Genomic DNA, 18,284 nt, shown 5'->3' on the forward strand with positions numbered 1-18,284 from the left:
CTGTGTGCCAAGACTTGTTCTAAGCACTGAGCAAAACATTCAAACTCCCTCCCCTCGTGGAACTCATGGACTACTGAAAATGTGGGAAATCAACGTGCAAAAACAAGGTTTTCAGGAAAATCCAACGGGGCAATGTGACCCGGGTTGGAGGGCCTCTCTGAGAAGACATGTGGGAGCTGAGGCCTTAAGGATGAAGAGTAGCAGGCCATGGGGAAGGGCTGGGGACAAGGTATCCCAGGCAGAGAGCACTGCCATGCAAAGGCCCTGGGGTGGGGATGAGCTGGATGCATACAACAGGACCGTGGACACAAGGTACCCAGCTTCTGGTGCTTAGCAAGCATCCATTCCCCAGTGTTATTATTCAGTGATGGACTCCCAAATGGGGGGGGGGGAAGACCCCTCCCCTTTACTGCCCAAAGAGATACCTGGTTCTCCACTCTCTGCTGTGTGTCTTCAGGTAAGTTGCTTCCCTGTACTGAGCCTCAATTTTATCTGTGGAACTTTCTCTGTACCTGCTACAGGCTCTTCTCTCCTTCATTCCTCTCTTCCCTGCTCCTCCCCCCAGGCCTGAAGTTTCCACAGAATGCCTCCAGTTTCTCAGAGTGAGTATCCCAGACCCAGACAGGGCAGGCATGCCAGTGGGTGAGGTGCTGCCTCTGCATCACCCGTGTGACTTTTTTAGTAGCTCTCTGGGCTCAGAGAAACCTATTCTAGTCTATAACATGGGAATGAGGCTGCTGGGTGAATTTTCCAGGGATGATCTGATCCGGGCTGAGCCCACCAATTCCTTATGATTGGTTTGGCCCTGGAGTTCAAATGCAACGAGAAGGAACAGGCACTTAATTTATGGGCACTGGAGCCCACGGAAGGCACTGGAGGTAGCTCAGCGTACTGGCTCAGGCGGAGCTTTGTTGAGGATGGTGCTGATGGGTGGAGCTGTAGAATTGCTTGAGGCTCCTCCTCCTGGGTCCATCCTGGGTCCCCTCTGTTGCCTAGAGTTCAGCAGCAGCTCTGCAAGCTGGGGGGTTCAGTCGCCTCCGGTTCCAAGACTCTCAGTGGACCTGCACAGCCAGGATTCAAACCCAGGCCCAATCTCCATCCATCCGGGGACTTCTACCTCCAGGTGATCAGTCTTGGAGTACAGGAAACCTGAGACTCCAAGGGGTTTCTGCCTCTTCCGGGAGCCTTTGCCTGGCCCCCCCCCCCCCCCCCAGCGCTCAGGTTGGGGGCCTTGCTCCTCCCACCAGGTCTAGGCTAGAACTCCCACCCCTCCTCTAGCACTCGGGCCAGCTGCTGTGGCTTCTCCCCTCCCGATGTTGTTTGGGTTTTAATTTTTGTGTTGCAGTTAGAAAATTACCCATAATTACAGCTTCTGAGAGGAAACATCTCAGGGCCCAGACCCTGCTCCCAGCTGTGGCCCGCCTCCCACGCACGGCTGGGGAGGAGCCCCCATCCCGAATCCGGGCCCCTCCCAAGGCCTGCCACTTTAATGAGAAGTCGGGGGGGGGGGGGGGGTGCTCCTTCCATCTCCAGTGGAGAGGAAAAACCATCATCAGGAAAACCCAAACCAGGCTTCCCAGCGACTTCTGCAACATATTCACCGGCCGCCAGGGCTGTGTCCGCAGGGAGGACAGATCCGGGGGGAGGCAGAGGCTGTCAACAGATTATTTGATGCATCATTTTATCGTAACAGTGACAAATCCAACCAAGACCAGTGCTGAACCAGTAATCTGGGGGAGATGGCCAGGGAAGGCAAGGAAGAGGGAGGGGAGGAGAAAGAGGGGAAGGAAGGAGAGGAGGGGGGTGGCGGGAAGAAGGAACTAGAATAGGCAGGGCCAGGAGCCAAAGAGCCCTCCAGGCAGCTGCAGGAACAGCCCGTGCAAAGGCCGGGAGGTGGGCCTGTGAAGGGCGGGTATGAAGAATGGAAGGGCTGGCAGGGAGTGGGGTGGGACAGACTTTCCTCCATTCAACACCCCACTCCCACCCCGCCCCAGCCCTACCAGCACAGTCCGCTACGGGCTTGCCCAGGCACCGCCTCCAACCCGGTGGTGATCCCGAGGCAGAGAACTGGCTCAAGGCTGCAGTCCCCGCACAGCCACACAGGGGCAGCGGGGAGCCGATGAAGGAATGGCGGGTCTAGGATTCCGACCAGACTTTAATAAGTCTTCTCTGCTTCGGGTCCCCACCGGGACCCCAATCAACTCCCGGGTCTGCCATTGGCCCAGGGCCCCTGTCTACCTGGGCTTCTTACTCGGGCAACCTTATGCATCCTCCATGCTATCTCAATGTACCCAGCAGCCCCATGGAGCTTCTTAAAATCCTGTTGCAGATTGCCGTTCAAGGCTACACACTTTCCCGTGGCTCCTTATTGCTTAGAACGAATCCCAACCCGTCCCCTCGGGAGTGATCCGGTTCCTCTTCCTGTTCCAGCCACACTGCCCTCCTCGTTCTGCCTCCAGCACCTTAACCGTGTACCCACCTCAGGGCCTTTGCACTTCTGTGCTGCAGTCTGAACATTTTGCTTTCAGATCTTTCAGATCCACCCCTCCCCTTAATAAAATAACAAACAAAAAAAACACGAAAACTTTGCTTCCCCTCCCCCCCAAACCCCTCCCTCTTCTGGGTGCGGTGGGGGTAAGGCCCTTCTGTGGGTTCTGCTCTTGTAAGGAGTGCGCCCTGCTTGGATGTGCGAGCGGCTCCGCTTCCCTGACGCCGCGTGGGGCCGATCTCCCTTTTCTCGGACTTTTCCGCGGGCACCGAGGCTGTGTTTGGAGATCCGTCCCGGTTGCCATGAGAACCGCGCTTGTCGCTTCAGCCCGCCGCACCTCCCCCTTCGCAGCTCGCGCTGCGTTTCCCTCCTTCTCTCCATCCTCCCACCACCCCCCCCCCCCCACCCCCCGCCCGCCTCCACCCTGCCTGGGAGCCCGGCCCTTTTGGCCATCGCTGGCTCCTCTCCACTGGGAACCCCTCCCTCTGCCCAGCATGTGGTACTCCTTGAAATTATCCTACGGACACGCCAGCGTTTGACGGTCAGCCCTCCCCATCAAAAAATCTCAGTTCCACAAGCAGTAGCAAAGCGTGCTGGCTGGGTCCCCAGAGCCCCCACAAGAGCCCTGCGCACAGCAGATGCTCAATAAATGTTTGTGGGGAGGCTGGAGATCACGACTCAAGGAACCGTGGCTCAGAAAGGCCGAGGGACCCGCGCAGGACACACAGAATCCCGGGGAGCCACCGAGCGCTGGGAGATAAATAGGGGGTGCCTGGGATGGCAGGAGGAGCGTCCTCGCGGCCGGAGTGTCACAGTGGTCACATATACGCTGTGCGACGTGGGGGAGCCACTTTCTCTCTGCCTCGTTGGAAGTAGGCGCCGGAGACCGGTGGTGGGAGCGGGTATTACGACGAGGGTGCCCTTGGCTCCCACGTCCGCCGGTGGCCTCCGGGGCGCTGGGCAGCCGCCAGCTCGAGGCCCCTATAGAAGCTTGCCGGCCGCGCCCCCATTAGCTCGCAACGCAGGCCCCTCCTCTACGCCTGCCCCGGCCTCGGGGGCCCCGCGGGAGAGGAAGCTGGGGGAGGGGACGACCGGCTGGACAGGAAGTGGGAAGGGCTGGCGTCCCCCTGCAACCCCGGCGGGGCCCCTCGGGATGGAGGCGGGGCTGGGGCCTGCCTGGCCCTTCCGTTCCTCTCCGCCTGTCTGGAACCCCAGCGGCTCCCGACTTCCCGACCGCCAGGCTTGAGGGGTGGGGATCCCTACTGGGGAGCGCGGCCTCTAAGAGGGAGGTATAACAGGGGGTCAGCTGGCAGGGGCGGGGGCGGTTGCTCCCATCAAGACACACACACACACACACACACACACACACACACACGACGCAGGAAGCCTGAGCACACAACCACACAACACAGGTCCCGGGGAGCCAGTAATCAACCTCCGCGCGGAGGCACACGCAAACACACACACTTGTGCACACAGCCTAAGGGCGTCACTCGGCCTCACACAACCGCTAAGGACACACAACCGCTGCTGCAGAGCCAGGGCCAGTTGACCAGACAGCAGCCTTTCCCTGGATACCTACCAAACTCCAGGCATGATGCACATGTGCACTCACACAGGAACTGCGGGTTCACACCCAGACACAGACACACACGCTCGCAGTCGTGCGGGGGGGGGGGGGGGGGGGGGGAACCCCTATGGCGGACATTCACAGAAACATCCAGACCTGGAGACACAACCGGACTGCCTCCCTCCCCGGGGCGCAAGCAGGTCCCGCGCACAGGCCTCCACCCCTCGCAGGCACCCTTGTCCTTACTTCGGTGTCTGCCCCCATCTCACACCCTCTGGAGGGAGGAGAAGGGCCCCTGGAGGGGGAATGGGGTGCCCCCCCGCCCCCCCCCCGCCTGCAGTCCTGACTCCTGCAGAGGAGACAATGAAAAGTGGGATGCGCCCCGTTTACAGCCGGCCGATACCCAGGCTGAGCAGCAGCCGCAGGAATGACCCAGGCGACAATCACCCAGCAACTGCTATTGACACGGGGTGTGGCTACGGGGCGGCGCTGTGTGGTGGTCTTCGGGTTGCATGTGTCTGCGTCGTGTGTCTGTGAGTGGCCACAGGCCCCGGGACCGTGTGACGCTGTCGTCTGTGGCACTGTGAGACCCCAGGGCTACGTGTGGAGCCCTGGGTAGGAGTTCCGACAAGCAGCCGCGTTTTTTCCACGGCCCGTTGGGAGCTGTAGCACAACGGAGCCGACGTGTGCCTGTGCGTCCCTGTGAGCAGTGGCCTGTGTGCTTTGCTGTCCTGGTGGCCACTGTGTATACTACCGTGTGTGGGACGGGGTGTCCCTGGGTGAACTGTACGTGTGGCGGGTTCCTCTCAGGATGTGGGGGGACATGTCTGTGGGGAGGACACCCAGCGTGACGGCCTGTCGCTTTAGGGAACTCTCACTCGTCGTTCCAGTAGCTCTGTGGATTTGTGTGTGTAGGGTCCTGTGTGTGGCTGTGCTCCTGGGTGTACAATTTGGGTGGCTGGTCCTGTTTGTAGACCGTCTGTGGAGCCGTGATCAACTGTATCCTGCTGTGTGTCCCCAGGTGGCCGCCCCCACCCGTGCCTGCGTGTGTGTCCCCGCGCTCCCCCCCCCCCCCCGCCACCCCACTGCGTTGGGCACTGCGCGTGCGCGCCCGGCCCACGGTCCCCACAGCGGGACCCATCCGCGCGCCCGCCATCGCCCCTTTAAGAGCGGCGCCCGCGGGCGGCAGGGAGGCGGCGGGCGGGGGCGCGCGCGGCGGGAGGAGGGGGCGCGCGCTTCCCGGAACAGCCCGCGCTGAGGGAAGAGAGGAAGAAAATAAAACCCGTGGCTGGAGCTGAAGCTGGAGCTGCCGCCGCCGCCGCCACCGCCGCCTTGGCCGTCTGGAGCTCCCCCGCGCGGACGATGCCCGCGGTGCCCGCGCGGGGCTCGGGGCTGTGAGGCCCAGGGCGCGGGGTAGCTATGGCGACCGCTAGCGCGGCCCGCGGTGCCGCCTGACAGGTGTGGGCCCCGGAGGCGGCGGCGGCGGCGGCGGCGGCGGCTCGGAGCAGCATGTACGCCAAGGGGGGCAAGGGCTCGGCCGTGCCCTCCGACAGCCAGGCCCGCGAGAAGTGAGTCGGTGGGCCGGGGCCGTGGGCGCCGGGGGCGGGACTCGGCCGCCGCGCAGGCTTCCGTGGGCCCCAATGCCGGCGGGCACCGCGCGGGGCACGTGGGCGCGGGGGCAGGGCGTGCGGGGCCCCAGCGCGGCTCGAAGGGGTCGCGAGATTTGCGGGGGCGCGCGAGACCCGAGGGGCGCGAGATTTGAGGGGGGCGCGCGAGACCCGAGGGGCGCGCGGGGCCGCGAGATTCGTGGGAGTGCGCTAGATCTAAGGGGCGTGGGGAGCTGCGGGGTTCGCGAGATTTGACGGGCGCGTGGGACTCGGGCGGCGCGAGGGACGCAAGGGGTCGTGTGGCTGGAGGGGGTGCGCGAGATCCCAGAGGTCGGGAGGGCTGAAGGGGTGCTGGGGACCCGAGGTTCGCGAGATTTGAGGGGGGCGCGTGAAACCCGAGGGCTTGAGCGACCCGAGTGGCGCGAGGGGTCGCGACGTGGCCCCAGACTTGAGGGCGCAGGATTCGAAGGGACGCGACAGATCCGAGCCGGACTCGAAGGTCGCGAGACCGCCAACAGTCGAGACCTGCGTGCGCGCGAGGTCGCGAGCCGAGCTCTTCTCCCACATTCTGCAGGGAAGTTTCCGCGGCGGCCGACGAGACTGACCTCAGTCGGGGAGGGGGGAACCCCTGCACCTCAGGAAGAGCTTGAGAGAGGAGAGGGCCTGAGGGGTGCTGGCCCCAGCCCCGCGTGGGCAGCTGGGTGGATCCCCTGGGGAGGCCACACGGCTCCCAGTGTGTGTGTGGGGGGGGAACACTGGGATCTACAAAAACCCCTCATGCGGAGGCTAAAGGTGCCATCGTGCCTATTCTCCAGGCCCCTTGGTGCCCAGAGCTGCCCTGCGTTCGTCCGTTTCTTGTAGGGGCTCCCATGTAAGCGTTGGTTTGGAGATCGGGTTCTGCTGCTAAAGAAAGTTTGGAAAACACCAGATGGTCGCACCCCCTCTTTCATCCGTAGGGCTGCGGGGGCCCTGGGGAGGAAGCGATCTGCTGAGGTCTCAGCGTCTGGGGCACGAGAGAGAGAGCGAGAGCTCTCGGAAGGGGGGAGGGCGGCACCGCACCCGGGAAGCCGGCTGGTTGTTGCTGAGCCTTCCTTTCTGAAATAAGGACGACCGGCCTTGTAGGATTCTCACAAGGACTACAAGGACTGGTGAAAGGCTGCAGGTGGAGCACCCCACGCAGGCAGCCACCAGCCCAGCCACTTCCTGTGTCTGGGCCTCGGTTTCCTCCTCTGTGAAATGGGGTGTGTGTGTGGGGGGGGGGGGGTTACACTGCTCAGGTCCTCAGCCCCTGGCACTATGTTTTTCTCCCTGCTCACCCTCCTGCCTCCTCCTGCCCTTCTTCCCTCTCAGGTCCCTGTCCTGGGCCCGCCTCTGGCTCCCCATCTCAACACTGGGTCTGGGACAGCCTGCCCCAGAAAGGACTGAATACCTGCTGGGTGCGTCCAATAATAAACACTCCCAACCTACAGGGCAGCCTGGAGGGCACCTACCACCCAGAACTAACTAGCACTTGCATTTGGTCATTGGATTTAGGGCTTTTTAAATAAGAGTACGGAGGTAGCTGCAGGCCCCTTTGTCCCCTTTGTATCCCTCCTCCTGTGGCTCCAGAGGCTCTGCCATTGTGAAGCCCTGCTAGGTTGGTTTAAATCATTCCATAAACGACAACCATGGTTGGTGTCACTGGGTTCCTTGTGTTTTTTTTTCTCCTGGGGTGGGTTTTGAGACCGGGCACATGACCACAGGTGAAGTTTGTTCCTTAGCTCAGCAGGTGCGGGAATCACCTTGGCGTTTGCTCTGTTTCTTGCTGGGCTTCCAAGTATGGCTGTGGGCATCCTTGTTTGGAGAGCAGATGAGTAAGAGGTCCTTAAGAAAGGAGCCCCTGAACTGAGTCTTGGAGGCTAAGCAGAGCCGCTGGACACAGGGGAGCCTCCAAGGAAGGACTTGAGAAGAGGTAGTGTCTGGGAGGGAACAGGAGGAGGAGGAAGACAGAGGTGGAATTTGTGAGTGGGCGTCGTCACTCTGGCCACCGTGTGGGAGAAGGGCTGTGAGGGGCAAGTGTGGAGGCTGTGCCAGGCGGATGGTGAGGAGGGTGGTCACCACCCTGGCAAGAGATGCCTGAAGGCCTGGCCTTGAAGGCAGCCGTGGGGAGGGAGGAAGTGTGTGGCTTGGAGAGTCCCTTTGTTGAGTGATACAAGCCCCTGGGTAGAGGGCATCTCCCAGCCCCCAGCAGCAAGTCCAGGGGCTTTAAGGGGGAGGAGGACACCATGCGGGGAGCATCCGTTTACCTACCATAATTCTTGATTACGGTGGTGGTGCCACATTGTAGCCTGTGGGGCTCTAACATCCTATTAGGTCACCGTGTGCATTTCTTCCTATGAATACTTGGGGTCTGGCACGCCAGATCCTCTAGGTCACTCGCTCCTTCCATCCACCTGCCCTCTTACCGCAGAAGCGCCCCCCTGAGTGCAGTCATTCTGCAGGTCATTTGCCAACCTGGTTAGGGGTGGGGATGCCAGGATTTGGATCCAGAGCCCAGGCCCTTCCCCATGACCGAGCCCAGGGCTTGGTCAGTGACCGTCAAACTAGAAGCCCTGCTTGGGGTCTCTGAAGGGCCCTGAACAACATAGCCCATGTCCAGGCTTCAAAAATTTTCACACCCCCCGTCCCCCGCCGCCAACATGCGCGCCGTCAGGCCCCAGGCTGGAGGTTCCGGCCCTCACTTTCCCTCCGGCAGTGGCTGGACCACCTTGCTCTTCCACTCCTTTTTCAAGTCCCTCGTGGGCAAGGATGTGGTCGTGGAACTCAAGAATGACCTGAGCATCTGTGGAGCCCTCCAGCGTGTGGATCGGTATCTCAACATCAGACTAACTGACGTCAGTGTCACAGACCCTGAGAAATAGCCTCACACGTTATCAGTGAAGGACTGCTCCATCCGGGGCTCGGTGGTCCGCTCTGTGCGGTTGCCGGCAGATGAGGCCGCCGCAGCGGCCACAGGACGCGGCAAGGAAGGAGGCCCTGCAGCAGAAACAGTGGTGGTTCCTCCTCCCCTCGCTGTCCCTCTTCTACTGGTGACCTTTAACCTCAAGTCCCAGCCGGGACCCCTGGCTCCCATACTTGAGGGTTTTTTGTCTTTTTTTTTTTTTAATAGTGGAGCCTTTTTTTTTTTTTTTTTTTTAATTACTTCAGGGATGAGTGGATGAGAGGAAATAATAGTGGGGAGCAGCTCTCCTCTGTTGAGGGGAGGATAAGGAGGCTGAGGAACTGCAAAGCCTGCCTTGTCCCCAGCATCCGTCCTTCTCACTCCTTCCCTGGAGTGGGAAGAATCTCCTAGATTTCTCCGGGGCGCCCATGTGTTTCGTTTTGGGGATGGAAGGAATCTCTCTCCCGTATCGGCAATAAACTTACGATGCACACACAAGCAACAACAACAAAAACACTTCTCACCCAAAACAAAACAGCTCACAATTCTTCCCTCAGACTCCATCGTAGTAAAAATTAAAGTACCAACATGTAAGAGAAATCTGCAAAAACTGAAAACTCTGCCTGGTTTCTCTGCTTTGGGGATAAAGCCCCACCCAAATCCTTAACATCGAAATACTCAGCCAACTTGTATGGGTGCTTACCAGACTACTTGTGTTAATTCCCCCCCCCCCCGAAGTCACAGGGAGTCCTGGTGTTGGTTTGTTCATTCCTTTGGGGTAGCTGGGGGCCCAAGATGCGCTGGGCTCTGTTTTAAGTTCAGTAGCGAGTGAAAGAGAGCAAGTCCCTGCCTCCACCCCCGGCCCCCTCCGAAGCTACATTCCAGAAGGAGTTGCAGGCAGAGAGCAGAGACCTATGTGTCAGAAGGGGATAAATAAGGTGATGGGGGGGGGGGGGCAGCGGATGGGGCAGGTGGTGTTAGGTGTGATAGGAAAGACTGTGACGGGTGACATTTGAGCTACACCGGTCTCTAGGTGGAAGCGTTGGAGGTGGGTGAACACCCTGGGTAAAGGCCCTGAGGTGGAGGATGGCCAGTGTATGTGTGTTGGGGCAGTGAAGGGGGAGTGTTACGGGATGTGTGTGTGTAGACACTAGGGGCTGGGGAGAGTGCAGCCCCTGGAAGGGGGCGGGGGGGGGGGGGGGGCTGTCGAAATCCAGGTAAGAGATGCTAGTGGCCTGGGCCAAGCGTGTGCTAGAGGAGGCAGGAAGAAGGCTCCAAATCAGGAGAGAGAGCTTTTTCCTCAAGTCTTTTCCCCCTAAATTCAGTAAGTGCAGCGATCTCAGGGCTGTGGTTGGGTGGATGTTATTCGTGCACGTGTGTGCACCCTTGTACCTTTGTGAGTCAAGGCCAGACCACCCAAGCCAGATCACAGGGGCCTGGGGGGCAGGCAGAGGCGGGCTCCTGAACCTGCATTCTGGGTCACATGTCACTGCTGAACAGTCAAGGGCAAAGGGAGGTATAGGAGGACCCAATGGCTGGCAGTGTAGACCCCTTGGTGGATGTGGTGGGAGCCAAGGGTATTTCTTCAGGGGGCTTACTGAGCTAGAATTCCCCCAGGGCAAGACCGCAGCCCCCCACTACCCCTACCCTTACCCCATCTACCTGGATTCCCCCACCTCATTTTGCTTCCTTGTCTCTGGATGTCTCACCCCAGACTTTCCTGCTCCTTGCAGCAACCCCCGAAATGGGTGAGGGACTGACCAGACCTCTCTCAGCCTCTCCTTACCTGGAAGGTGGGGTAGCTGGTAGGCCTGCGCTGGTTGGCTCTGCTTCAGGCCATTGGCTTTTCACATTCGTTCCTTCACTAATGGACACAGGGCTGGCAGATGCAGGCCCCTTGAAGGCTCAGGAAGCCTCCAGAAAGGAAGAGTCACAGGAGTGAATTGGACAGGTAAACCTGGCCATGGGGCCATGGGGCCAGGAAGGCTGAGAGGGGTGCGATGATGTGGGGGAATCCGCAGCCAGTCTTGAGGAAAACCCACGCTTGGAGTTGCGTGAGCACCGTGAACTCTAGCCCTCTATGCCCTGTCCCTGTAGGTGGCTGTCAGCTCATTTGGTGTGGTGTGAGCCAGCGGCCCACCTCACCCTGGGACAGCTGCCCACCCCAACCCCTTAACGTCCCCCTTTTGCCCTTCCCTAGCACGCACAACCTTCCGGCCCACCATATAACTTAGCGTCTCCTTTGTATTGTTGCGTCCCTGTCTGCCCACGAGCAGGTAGCTTGCAGAGGTACAGGTGTCTGTTGCGTTCATTGCACAGGGAGGTGCTGGATGAAGGAAGAGGATCCAGGCCAAGGACAGAACCCATGGGGTGGGGCAGGGACTGGGGGCCAGGACAGAATGGCCAGAACTGCCTCTGTGAGGTCTGAGGAAGGGGGAGTGATCTGATGGGGGGCGGGTATGTGAGGATCAAGAAGCCTGGCTGGGAAGGTGGGGAGAGAGCAGGAACATGAGACAAAGCAGGGTTATTTTAGGATGGGGCCCTCAGCCAGGGAAGGGCGGCCAGCCGAGTGGGGAGGCGTTCTAGAAGGCCTTCCAGCTCAGGCCAGCCCTTGAGGAGTCCCCAGTCTTGGATCTGGACCCTATACCCCCCAGCCCACATGGGACCTGGACGGGCAGTAAGGTCCCTGGGAGCACTGGGAGGGGCCAGTCACCGTGGAGTGGATGGTTGGGAAATGGGTGGCCCCAGGGGCCAGGAAGTTGTTTCTCTGCTTGCTGGTGTGGAGGACTGATGAGGGGGCGTGGAGGCTGAGGATGGAGAGGCTTGGAAGGTGGCGTGGAAGGTCCGGCCTTCCTATGTGGTCCGTGGAGGACACTGCCGGATGGAAGGTGGCCTGTTCTTGGGGTGGGCAGTGGCCAGATTGGTGTGTCTAAGGTTACCCGGCACTGTGTTTCGACAAGGTGCCGTGGCAGCCAGGTGGCACTGCTGGCCCCACTGCCCCTCGCTACCCTCACTTCTCCAGAATCTCCCTGGAGGGCTGGTATAGATGGGTCATGGCCACCACTGGTGGATGGGCGCTGATCCTGAGAAAGAGAACGGGGGTCCAGGGACACCTGGAAGAGGGCCCCTAGCAGGCAAGGCTGGGAGGGAATTAGGTGCTGGGCCCTGGCCACATGGCCTAGGGTACTGGCTGGGAGACCCTACCCAGGGCATAGGCTGGAGTGACATCCGGGAGCCCTTTCTCCTGGGCACAAAACCTCCCTGGGACCAAGGCTGTTCTGGGGTCTCAGCATTGGCAGGATGGGGCCAGGACTTGGTGTTTAACAGAGCAGAGTTTGGTTTGCAAGTGGGGGGTTATGGACTGCTGAGAGCGTTGCCTAGAAGAAGGGCCTGCAGGCTGGGTATTGATGGATATGTAGGAGTTGGCTGGTCTGAGCAACTGAAGTCATCACCTGTCAGGGTGGGGGAGATGTGGGTGATTGGGGAACCAGTAGGGGGCAGCGAGTGAGGCCGGGAGTGGCGTCATGAGGGGCTCACTGAGGGCCTCTCTCAGGGATCCTTGGGACTGTGGGGCTCGCCCCAGGCCTGAGCCAGCCTCCCCTCTGCCTGCCTGCAGGTTGGCACTCTATGTATACGAGTACCTGTTGCACGTTGGTGCCCAGAAGTCAGCCCAGACCTTTCTGTCCGAGGTAAGCCAGCCTGGCCAGGCAGAGATCCCCCCCTAAGCTGGGCCCTTCCTTACCACCCATACCCTGGGGTCCTCTCCATCTCCTTTCCAGATGGGTTGGGGTGCCCCTCTGCTGGCCCTGGGAACTGAGGGCTGGGGTGGATCAGGGCCCGTGGACTGGTGTCCAGGCATCTGCCTGGCCATCTGACGATCTGTGCCCACTTATCTGCCCCTCACGTAGTTGCCCCCCTCCCAGCTCCCTTGCTCTGGGCTGCTGGTCCCCTGCCCCAGCATTCCCCAGGGACCAGGCTGGGCTAGGGCTGCCCCAGGTTGGAAGGGGTCAGGCAGGGCCCTCTCACTGTCTTGCCTTCCCCCTGCAGATCCGATGGGAGAAGAACATTACGCTGGGGGAGCCCCCAGGGTTCCTGCATTCCTGGTGGTGGTGCGTGTGAGGCTGGCCAGGGTGGGCCACGGAGGGGGGCTGGGTGGGGACGTGTGGGGAAACCATCGTCCCCCCCCCCCCCTGCCGCCCACAGCGTGTTCTGGGACTTGTACTGTGCAGCACCTGACCGCAGAGAGGCGTGTGAGCACTCAAATGAGGCCAAGGCCTTCCAGGACTACGTGAGTCCCTGCCCCGGGGACTGGGACCAGGGCTCGTGGGCATGGGCAGGTTTCTGGGCCTGTGGCCTTGGGGTCCTGTATGGCCTGACGCTGGCTTGGGTGCCCAAGTGGGTCTGGCTGTGGGGATTGATCTGGGATCTGGCCACTTCTGGGGAGTCCCTATTCCCTCTACTCAGTATAGGGATACTCACAAGATGGGGGAGGTCCTTCCACTGCGCTCAGCTCCTGAGGGCCCCCACAGCCCCCCCATACCTTCCTGAGGCGGGCCCCGCCTCTCTTCTCCATCATCTGAATCCCCCGTGGAGCCAGGAGCTCCTGCCTCCCCATCTGCCTAGCTGTGTATGTGTAGTTTGTGTGTGTGTGTCTACATGTGTGGCGGGGGACAGGGTTGGGGCCACTACTGCATGTCCCCTCCCGCCCCAGCCTTTCTGAGTGCAGGCGGGAGTGGGGGTGGGGGTTGGCTAACTGGCAGGTGCACCCTTGAGCAGCAGAGGCCCAGCAGTGGGCACACTTCCTAACTTTGCTTGGTGGCTGAGGCTGTTGACTCCACCTCTTTGGCCTCAGTTTCCTTCTGGGTTGAGTGAGGGTCAGAGGCCTGTCTGAAGAGGAAAGGGCATGACATGAAAGGGCTGGTGGCATTTTGTCATGGGCAGATGGCAGCCCCTGCCTTTATCTTCTTGGCCTTGGGTGTGGGCCTTGGCCACCCGGCTTCTCCGAGAGGTCTCTGGCTGGCCAGGAAAGGCTTGGGGGCTCCGGGCCCACTCAAGGGGGAAGCAGCAGCGCAACTGGCGTCCAGGGGCGGGCAGCTCTAGGCGAGTTCCCCCCTCCCACCCCCTCCCCGTTGTGCGCCCACACTCCCGACAGCCGTCCTCGCATCCTGAGCAATCCTCCCCGCTGTGCCCCCTCGGGCCTCCCAGGGCGTGGCGGTCCCCATCTCGCTCTGCAATTGGTCAAGGTTGTGCACCGCCTCCCCGCATAACGCATCCCCTCCCCTGCCCAGTGCAGGCCTTCGTAGGGCGGGAGTGCATCCCCAGAGGGGGAAGGCTTCCTCTTGTCCCTGAAGACGCTCCTCACGCGCCTTACGCTGTGCTTGGGAGCTGGGGTCATACTGCTGGTCCCTATTGGGTCCCACTGCTCGTGTGCTGCCCCCCTGTCCCTCTCCTGCCAGCACTGGGGCTCCAGGGGTGTCTCGAGTTGTGTGCGTGCCTGACTCCTTGAGGGCGCCCCCTCCCGGCCTGCTCAGCCCCCCTTCCCTCTCCGCCCCGGCTTTGCCTCTGCCCGCGACTCCAGCGGCCTCTCTGGGCGCCTCCAGGGAGGGCAAGGGGGGCGGAGTGCTTGGTTCTTCACACGGAGGGGTACGCGCTTCCCGGGAGCGCGCCGGTTACCATGGCAGCGGAGCGCGCGTGGCGTGGGGGGTGGGGGGAGATGGCACGGGTACAGCGGACGTGGGTGGGGGGATGGGGACCCCCCCCCCCCACCCCACCCCGCCCGCGGTGGGTAGCGACCTGGCCCCGGGTTGCTGCGGGCGCACATCCTGCCCGGCCGCTGCTCTAGCGCCCGGCTTGCCTCCTCTACGTGGTCGGTGTGTGTGGGGGGGGCCTCCGAGTGGGGACTCAGTTCGCCCCTCCCGGCTCTGCTGCCGACCTCGGCATCTCCAGGAAACGCTAGCGCGCCCAACCCGTCGTCATAGCAACGCAGGTTGGGCCAGGGCGTCTCCGGGCGGATGATGGACGTGGGGGGGGGGGGGGTGTCTAGCTGGGCCACCCGCCAGGGAGAGTGGACCGCCCCATATTAACCCTTCTGGGCCTAGAATTGGGAAGCTACAAGGGGGTGAGGGGTGCCCCATCTTTTCCCTGCCCCCACATCTCGTGGTCCGCAGCCCAGAAAGCAGCTGCCCCCACCTCCGCCCTCCCGACCAGGAAATGATCTGGCGCCTGTTGTGGCTCAAAAGGAGGGGGACTGCTCTCCCACCCTCCCTGTGGGGTAGGTGGGGGGGGGGCGGGGGTGGACAGACCTAAGGTTCAGAGGTGCCCCTGTTCAGCCACTGAGGCAGGCGCCTTCGAGAATAGCTGTTCAGCTGTAAGGCTGTATCTGTGGGAGGGCATGAGGTGGAGGGGGGGGGGGGGGGGCGGTTTGGGGGGGGGGCTGAAAGCTTTATCCCCCCTCACTCCTAGGGTCTCTTGGGCTTTCAAAAGGTTTGCAATGGGCCCTGGGAGTGCTTTCAGTCACCACAGGCCTGGGGAGGCTCCCACCCATACCTCCCCAGTTTGGGGCCTGGAGTCCTTCAGAGGCTGACCTTTGAGAAGGGACAGGAAGGGGGGCAGCTTGCATTCCCCAGGCGGAAGGGTATGTCTCCAGGGGCCCTGCCCTGACCCAGCCAAGGGGCCCTCTCCCCACTTCTGTAGGGCAGGAAATGCTGTGTGACCGTGGGCAAAATGCTTAACTCCTCTGAACCCAAGTGGCTGCAGTTCTACAAATTCCTGAGCATCCCTTGTGTGATGGCTTGTGCTAGCCCCAGGGACGGCAGTGACCCGCAAAGACCAGACCCTTCCTCTTGGGTCCTGTCAGGCCTGGAGTGGGGGCAGATGATCCAGACAGACCAGAGTCCAGGGGCCCCCAGAGAACTACTCTCTTCTCTACTCAGTCCCTGCAGAGTCCTCCTCCTTCCCTATCCTTTGATGTGTCTCCTCTGCCCTGTGAACTAGGCCTCCATTTCCCCTTCTCCTCCCTGCTCTGTGGGCCCCAAAGGCAGACAGGCCTGGGACTTGGAACCGACCAGAGGAAGTGGCCTGTCAGCCTGCCCCCTGCCAGCTCTGGCCTGCCACCAGCGTCTCCGCCCTTGGCTGACATGGGAACTCCCCTCTCTGGCACCCTGTCATCTCCTCTCCTCCATCTGAAGTCAGGAGCCTGAAGACCCCACCCCAGTAGTCCTCCTCTTCATTTCCCTCCCTGTTGGAGGAGGAGGGGATGGGTGTATGCAGCAGCTTCAGGGAGGAGCCTTCTGGAAGGGAGGTTCATCTTGAAGCTGCCAGTTGGTTTTTAGGTGTCTTGGATAGAGCTGGGGGTCTAGCTCATCTGCCCCACCGGCCTACCAGGATGGGCCTAGAGTTGGGGACTGTGCCCCTACTAGTCTGAGGTTAGATTCAGATGGAAGGAACAAGCCTGTGCCAATGGATGAGGCACATGCCCACTGGAGCCGTGGGTTGTTGGCATTTTCAGACCCCCAGATCCTCGGGCTTGGGACTGACTCCTTAGGAACTGGGAATCCTGGGCTGTGGGTTCAGCCTGGCAGGGCCCTGATCACCTCCAGCGTCTTGGGTGCAGCAAAGAGGCAAAGCCCATCCTGAGAGCCACATAGCGCATCTGAGGAGGAGGCCAAGTCAGGGTTGCTAATCGTGGGTGGGGACAGGGGCAGCTGCTCGTCACCTAGAGGACCCTCCGGACATCCTCACCTGCATGGGTAGAAGGTCAGATGGTCCAGGTTCCTTGTGCAGTGGAGTGGGCTGCTTTTGGAAAGGAGAGGACTCTCAAGCAGGAAGTGACCTGACCTGGTTTTCATGGTATTCCCCACCCCTGCAGAGCTCTGTAGCGGCCCCTAGTCCAGTGATGGGGAGCATGGCCCCCAACGACGCAATGGCAGCGGGCCCCATGGCACCCGGCTTCTTCCAGGTACAGCCAGGGCTGGTGCCCCCTGTTCTGCAACTCTTGAGTGGTTATGTCAGGGTGACAGGTGCGGGCACTGATGGGGTTGGGGGTCTCATGTGGGGAGAGGCCCTGGCAGGCTGGAATTGGGTGGGAGGGTGGTCAGTGCGTGGGTTTTTGCATCTGGGTTTTGGGGTAGCCAGCGGGGGAGGGGCCGCTTGAGCTGGGTCCCAGGCGGGGTCTCTGTGCAGTTGGTCTGTGCGTGCCAGGTTGCTAAGAGCCTTAGAGCATGGCTCTCTGAGCCGTGGGTCTTGCCCCTGACTGTTTCCGTAGAGCCCCTCACCCCAAACCCCGTCTTGCCTTAGGGGGAGTGCAGGACTGGCCCACCCTCCCGCCTCCATGGCATTCCCTCCCCCCTCCCCCCTCCCTGGCCACGCCCAGCAAGGCCACAGAAAGCAGTGAAGCTTCGGTGGACCTCGCTCTTCCCAACCCACCTGGTTCTGTCCTCCTAGGGCCCCCCCGACTCCCAGCAGCCCCCCCACAACCCCAACGCCCCCATGATGGGGCCTCACGTTCAGGTAAGGACCTGTGACGCCCCGCCCCTTCACCACACGCACGTCCCAGCAACTCGAGCCCCAGGCCCCACCGCACTCACGCGCCGCGCCGGGCACTGGCTGGCTGCGGTCTGCTGACTGGTCCTGGAAGAGGGGGCTGTCCAGGCTGGGGGCCGGGGCGCCGCAGGAACGGGGTAGCTTCGGGGGGGTGGGGGGGGGCGAACGGGCGGTGGGAGGTGCTGATCCCCGGCCCACCTCTTCCAGCCCTTCATGTCACCGCGGTTCCCAGGGGGCCCCCGGCCCGCCCTGCGGATGCCGAGTCAGGTGAGAGAGGGATGAGGGGAGGGGGAGGGCAGGAGTTGGGCCAGGGTGGTGGTGCCCTCGCTCACTGCTGCCACGCCCCCTCCGCAGCCTCCGGTGGGCCTCCCCGGCTCCCAGCCCCTCCTCCCTGGCGCCATGGAACCCTCCCCGCGTGCTCAGGGTGAGTAGGGAAGCTCCAGCTGCTGCCTCCCCCTCCACTCATCGGGACCTCGGCTCGGAATGCCTCCTCCCTGCTGTCTCACGGTGCAGAACCACCCCCATCCAGCCCATGTCCACCCGGGGGGGTGTTACCGGCCTGAGCCCCCCTCCTTCTGTCCCCACCTCAGGGCATCCGAGCATGGGCCCGATGCAGAGGGTGACACCTCCACGGGGCATGGCCGGCGTTGGACCCCAGGTGAGGGCAGGGGTCCGGGAGAGGGGGTACGCCTCAGGGCCTTCCCCCCACACCTGGGCCACTCACAGCCCTTTTGCTTCCCCAGAGCTATGGAGGTGGCATGCGGCCCCCACCCAACTCTCTCACCGGCCCGGGCCTGCCCGCCATGAACATGTAAGGCCCTGGGAGAACCCCTGGAGTGTGCCCACGTGGGCCATCACCCAGCTTCACGGGCTGGGTGGGCCGGGGCAGGCTCAATCTGCACTGGCCATTGTTAATGCTCTGGATATCGTTTACTCTGCTGTCAGGTGGGGAAACCGAGGCCCAAAGGCCAGTGAGGGATGAAGGCTGACCCAGCCAACGTCTGCTGCGCTGAGGGCCTGTTTGGGAGCACACGGGGCAGCAGGGTGGGGGGTGACAGTGCGTAGTGGGGGGCCGTGTACCACCCGGCCTCACCCCAGGGTCCACCGCTGTCTCTTCTAGGGGCCCTGGAGTGCGAGGCCCATGGGCCAGCCCCAGCG

General features: G+C 61.9%; 1 protein-coding gene, 1 long non-coding RNA gene and 1 pseudogene across 3 annotated transcripts in view; 2 read left to right on the forward strand and 1 right to left on the reverse strand.

Moving 5' to 3' along the window:
* The first annotated feature begins 5,244 nt into the window (after positions 1–5,244).
* The window catches only part of SSBP4 (single stranded DNA binding protein 4), a 14,826-nt gene continuing 1,786 nt past the window's right edge, over positions 5,245–18,284 (forward strand). Inside the window, exons 1-11 of one of the 2 annotated variants that reach the window (XM_040444954.1) lie at positions 5,245–5,626; positions 12,202–12,274; positions 12,633–12,694; positions 12,789–12,873; positions 16,453–16,542; positions 17,028–17,093; positions 17,334–17,393; positions 17,481–17,550; positions 17,717–17,784; positions 17,870–17,937; positions 18,247–18,284. The exon at positions 18,247–18,284 is cut by the window's right edge and continues 34 nt beyond it. In XM_040444954.1, coding sequence (XP_040300888.1) covers positions 5,568–5,626; positions 12,202–12,274; positions 12,633–12,694; positions 12,789–12,873; positions 16,453–16,542; positions 17,028–17,093; positions 17,334–17,393; positions 17,481–17,550; positions 17,717–17,784; positions 17,870–17,937; positions 18,247–18,284 — 739 coding nt within the window. In that variant the 5' untranslated portion in view covers positions 5,245–5,567. The remainder of the gene's footprint in view (positions 5,627–12,201; positions 12,275–12,632; positions 12,695–12,788; positions 12,874–16,452; positions 16,543–17,027; positions 17,094–17,333; positions 17,394–17,480; positions 17,551–17,716; positions 17,785–17,869; positions 17,938–18,246) is intronic. The other variant, XM_040444955.1, reaches the window with a different exon arrangement.
* Positions 5,966–10,802, forward strand: LOC121011018 (U6 snRNA-associated Sm-like protein LSm2; annotated as a pseudogene).
* LOC121011020 (uncharacterized) lies at positions 8,053–14,564 on the reverse strand. The gene is made up of 3 exons (XR_005781462.1): positions 14,379–14,564; positions 10,372–10,499; positions 8,053–8,158 (listed from the first exon to the last, which is right to left on the reverse strand). It is a non-coding gene; the product is annotated as an uncharacterized LOC121011020 (long non-coding RNA).

This window comes from Herpailurus yagouaroundi, unplaced genomic scaffold (assembly GCF_014898765.1).
Source record: "Herpailurus yagouaroundi ecotype Mexico unplaced genomic scaffold, PumYag 193, whole genome shotgun sequence".
Taxonomy (NCBI): Eukaryota; Metazoa; Chordata; class Mammalia; order Carnivora; family Felidae; genus Herpailurus; species Herpailurus yagouaroundi.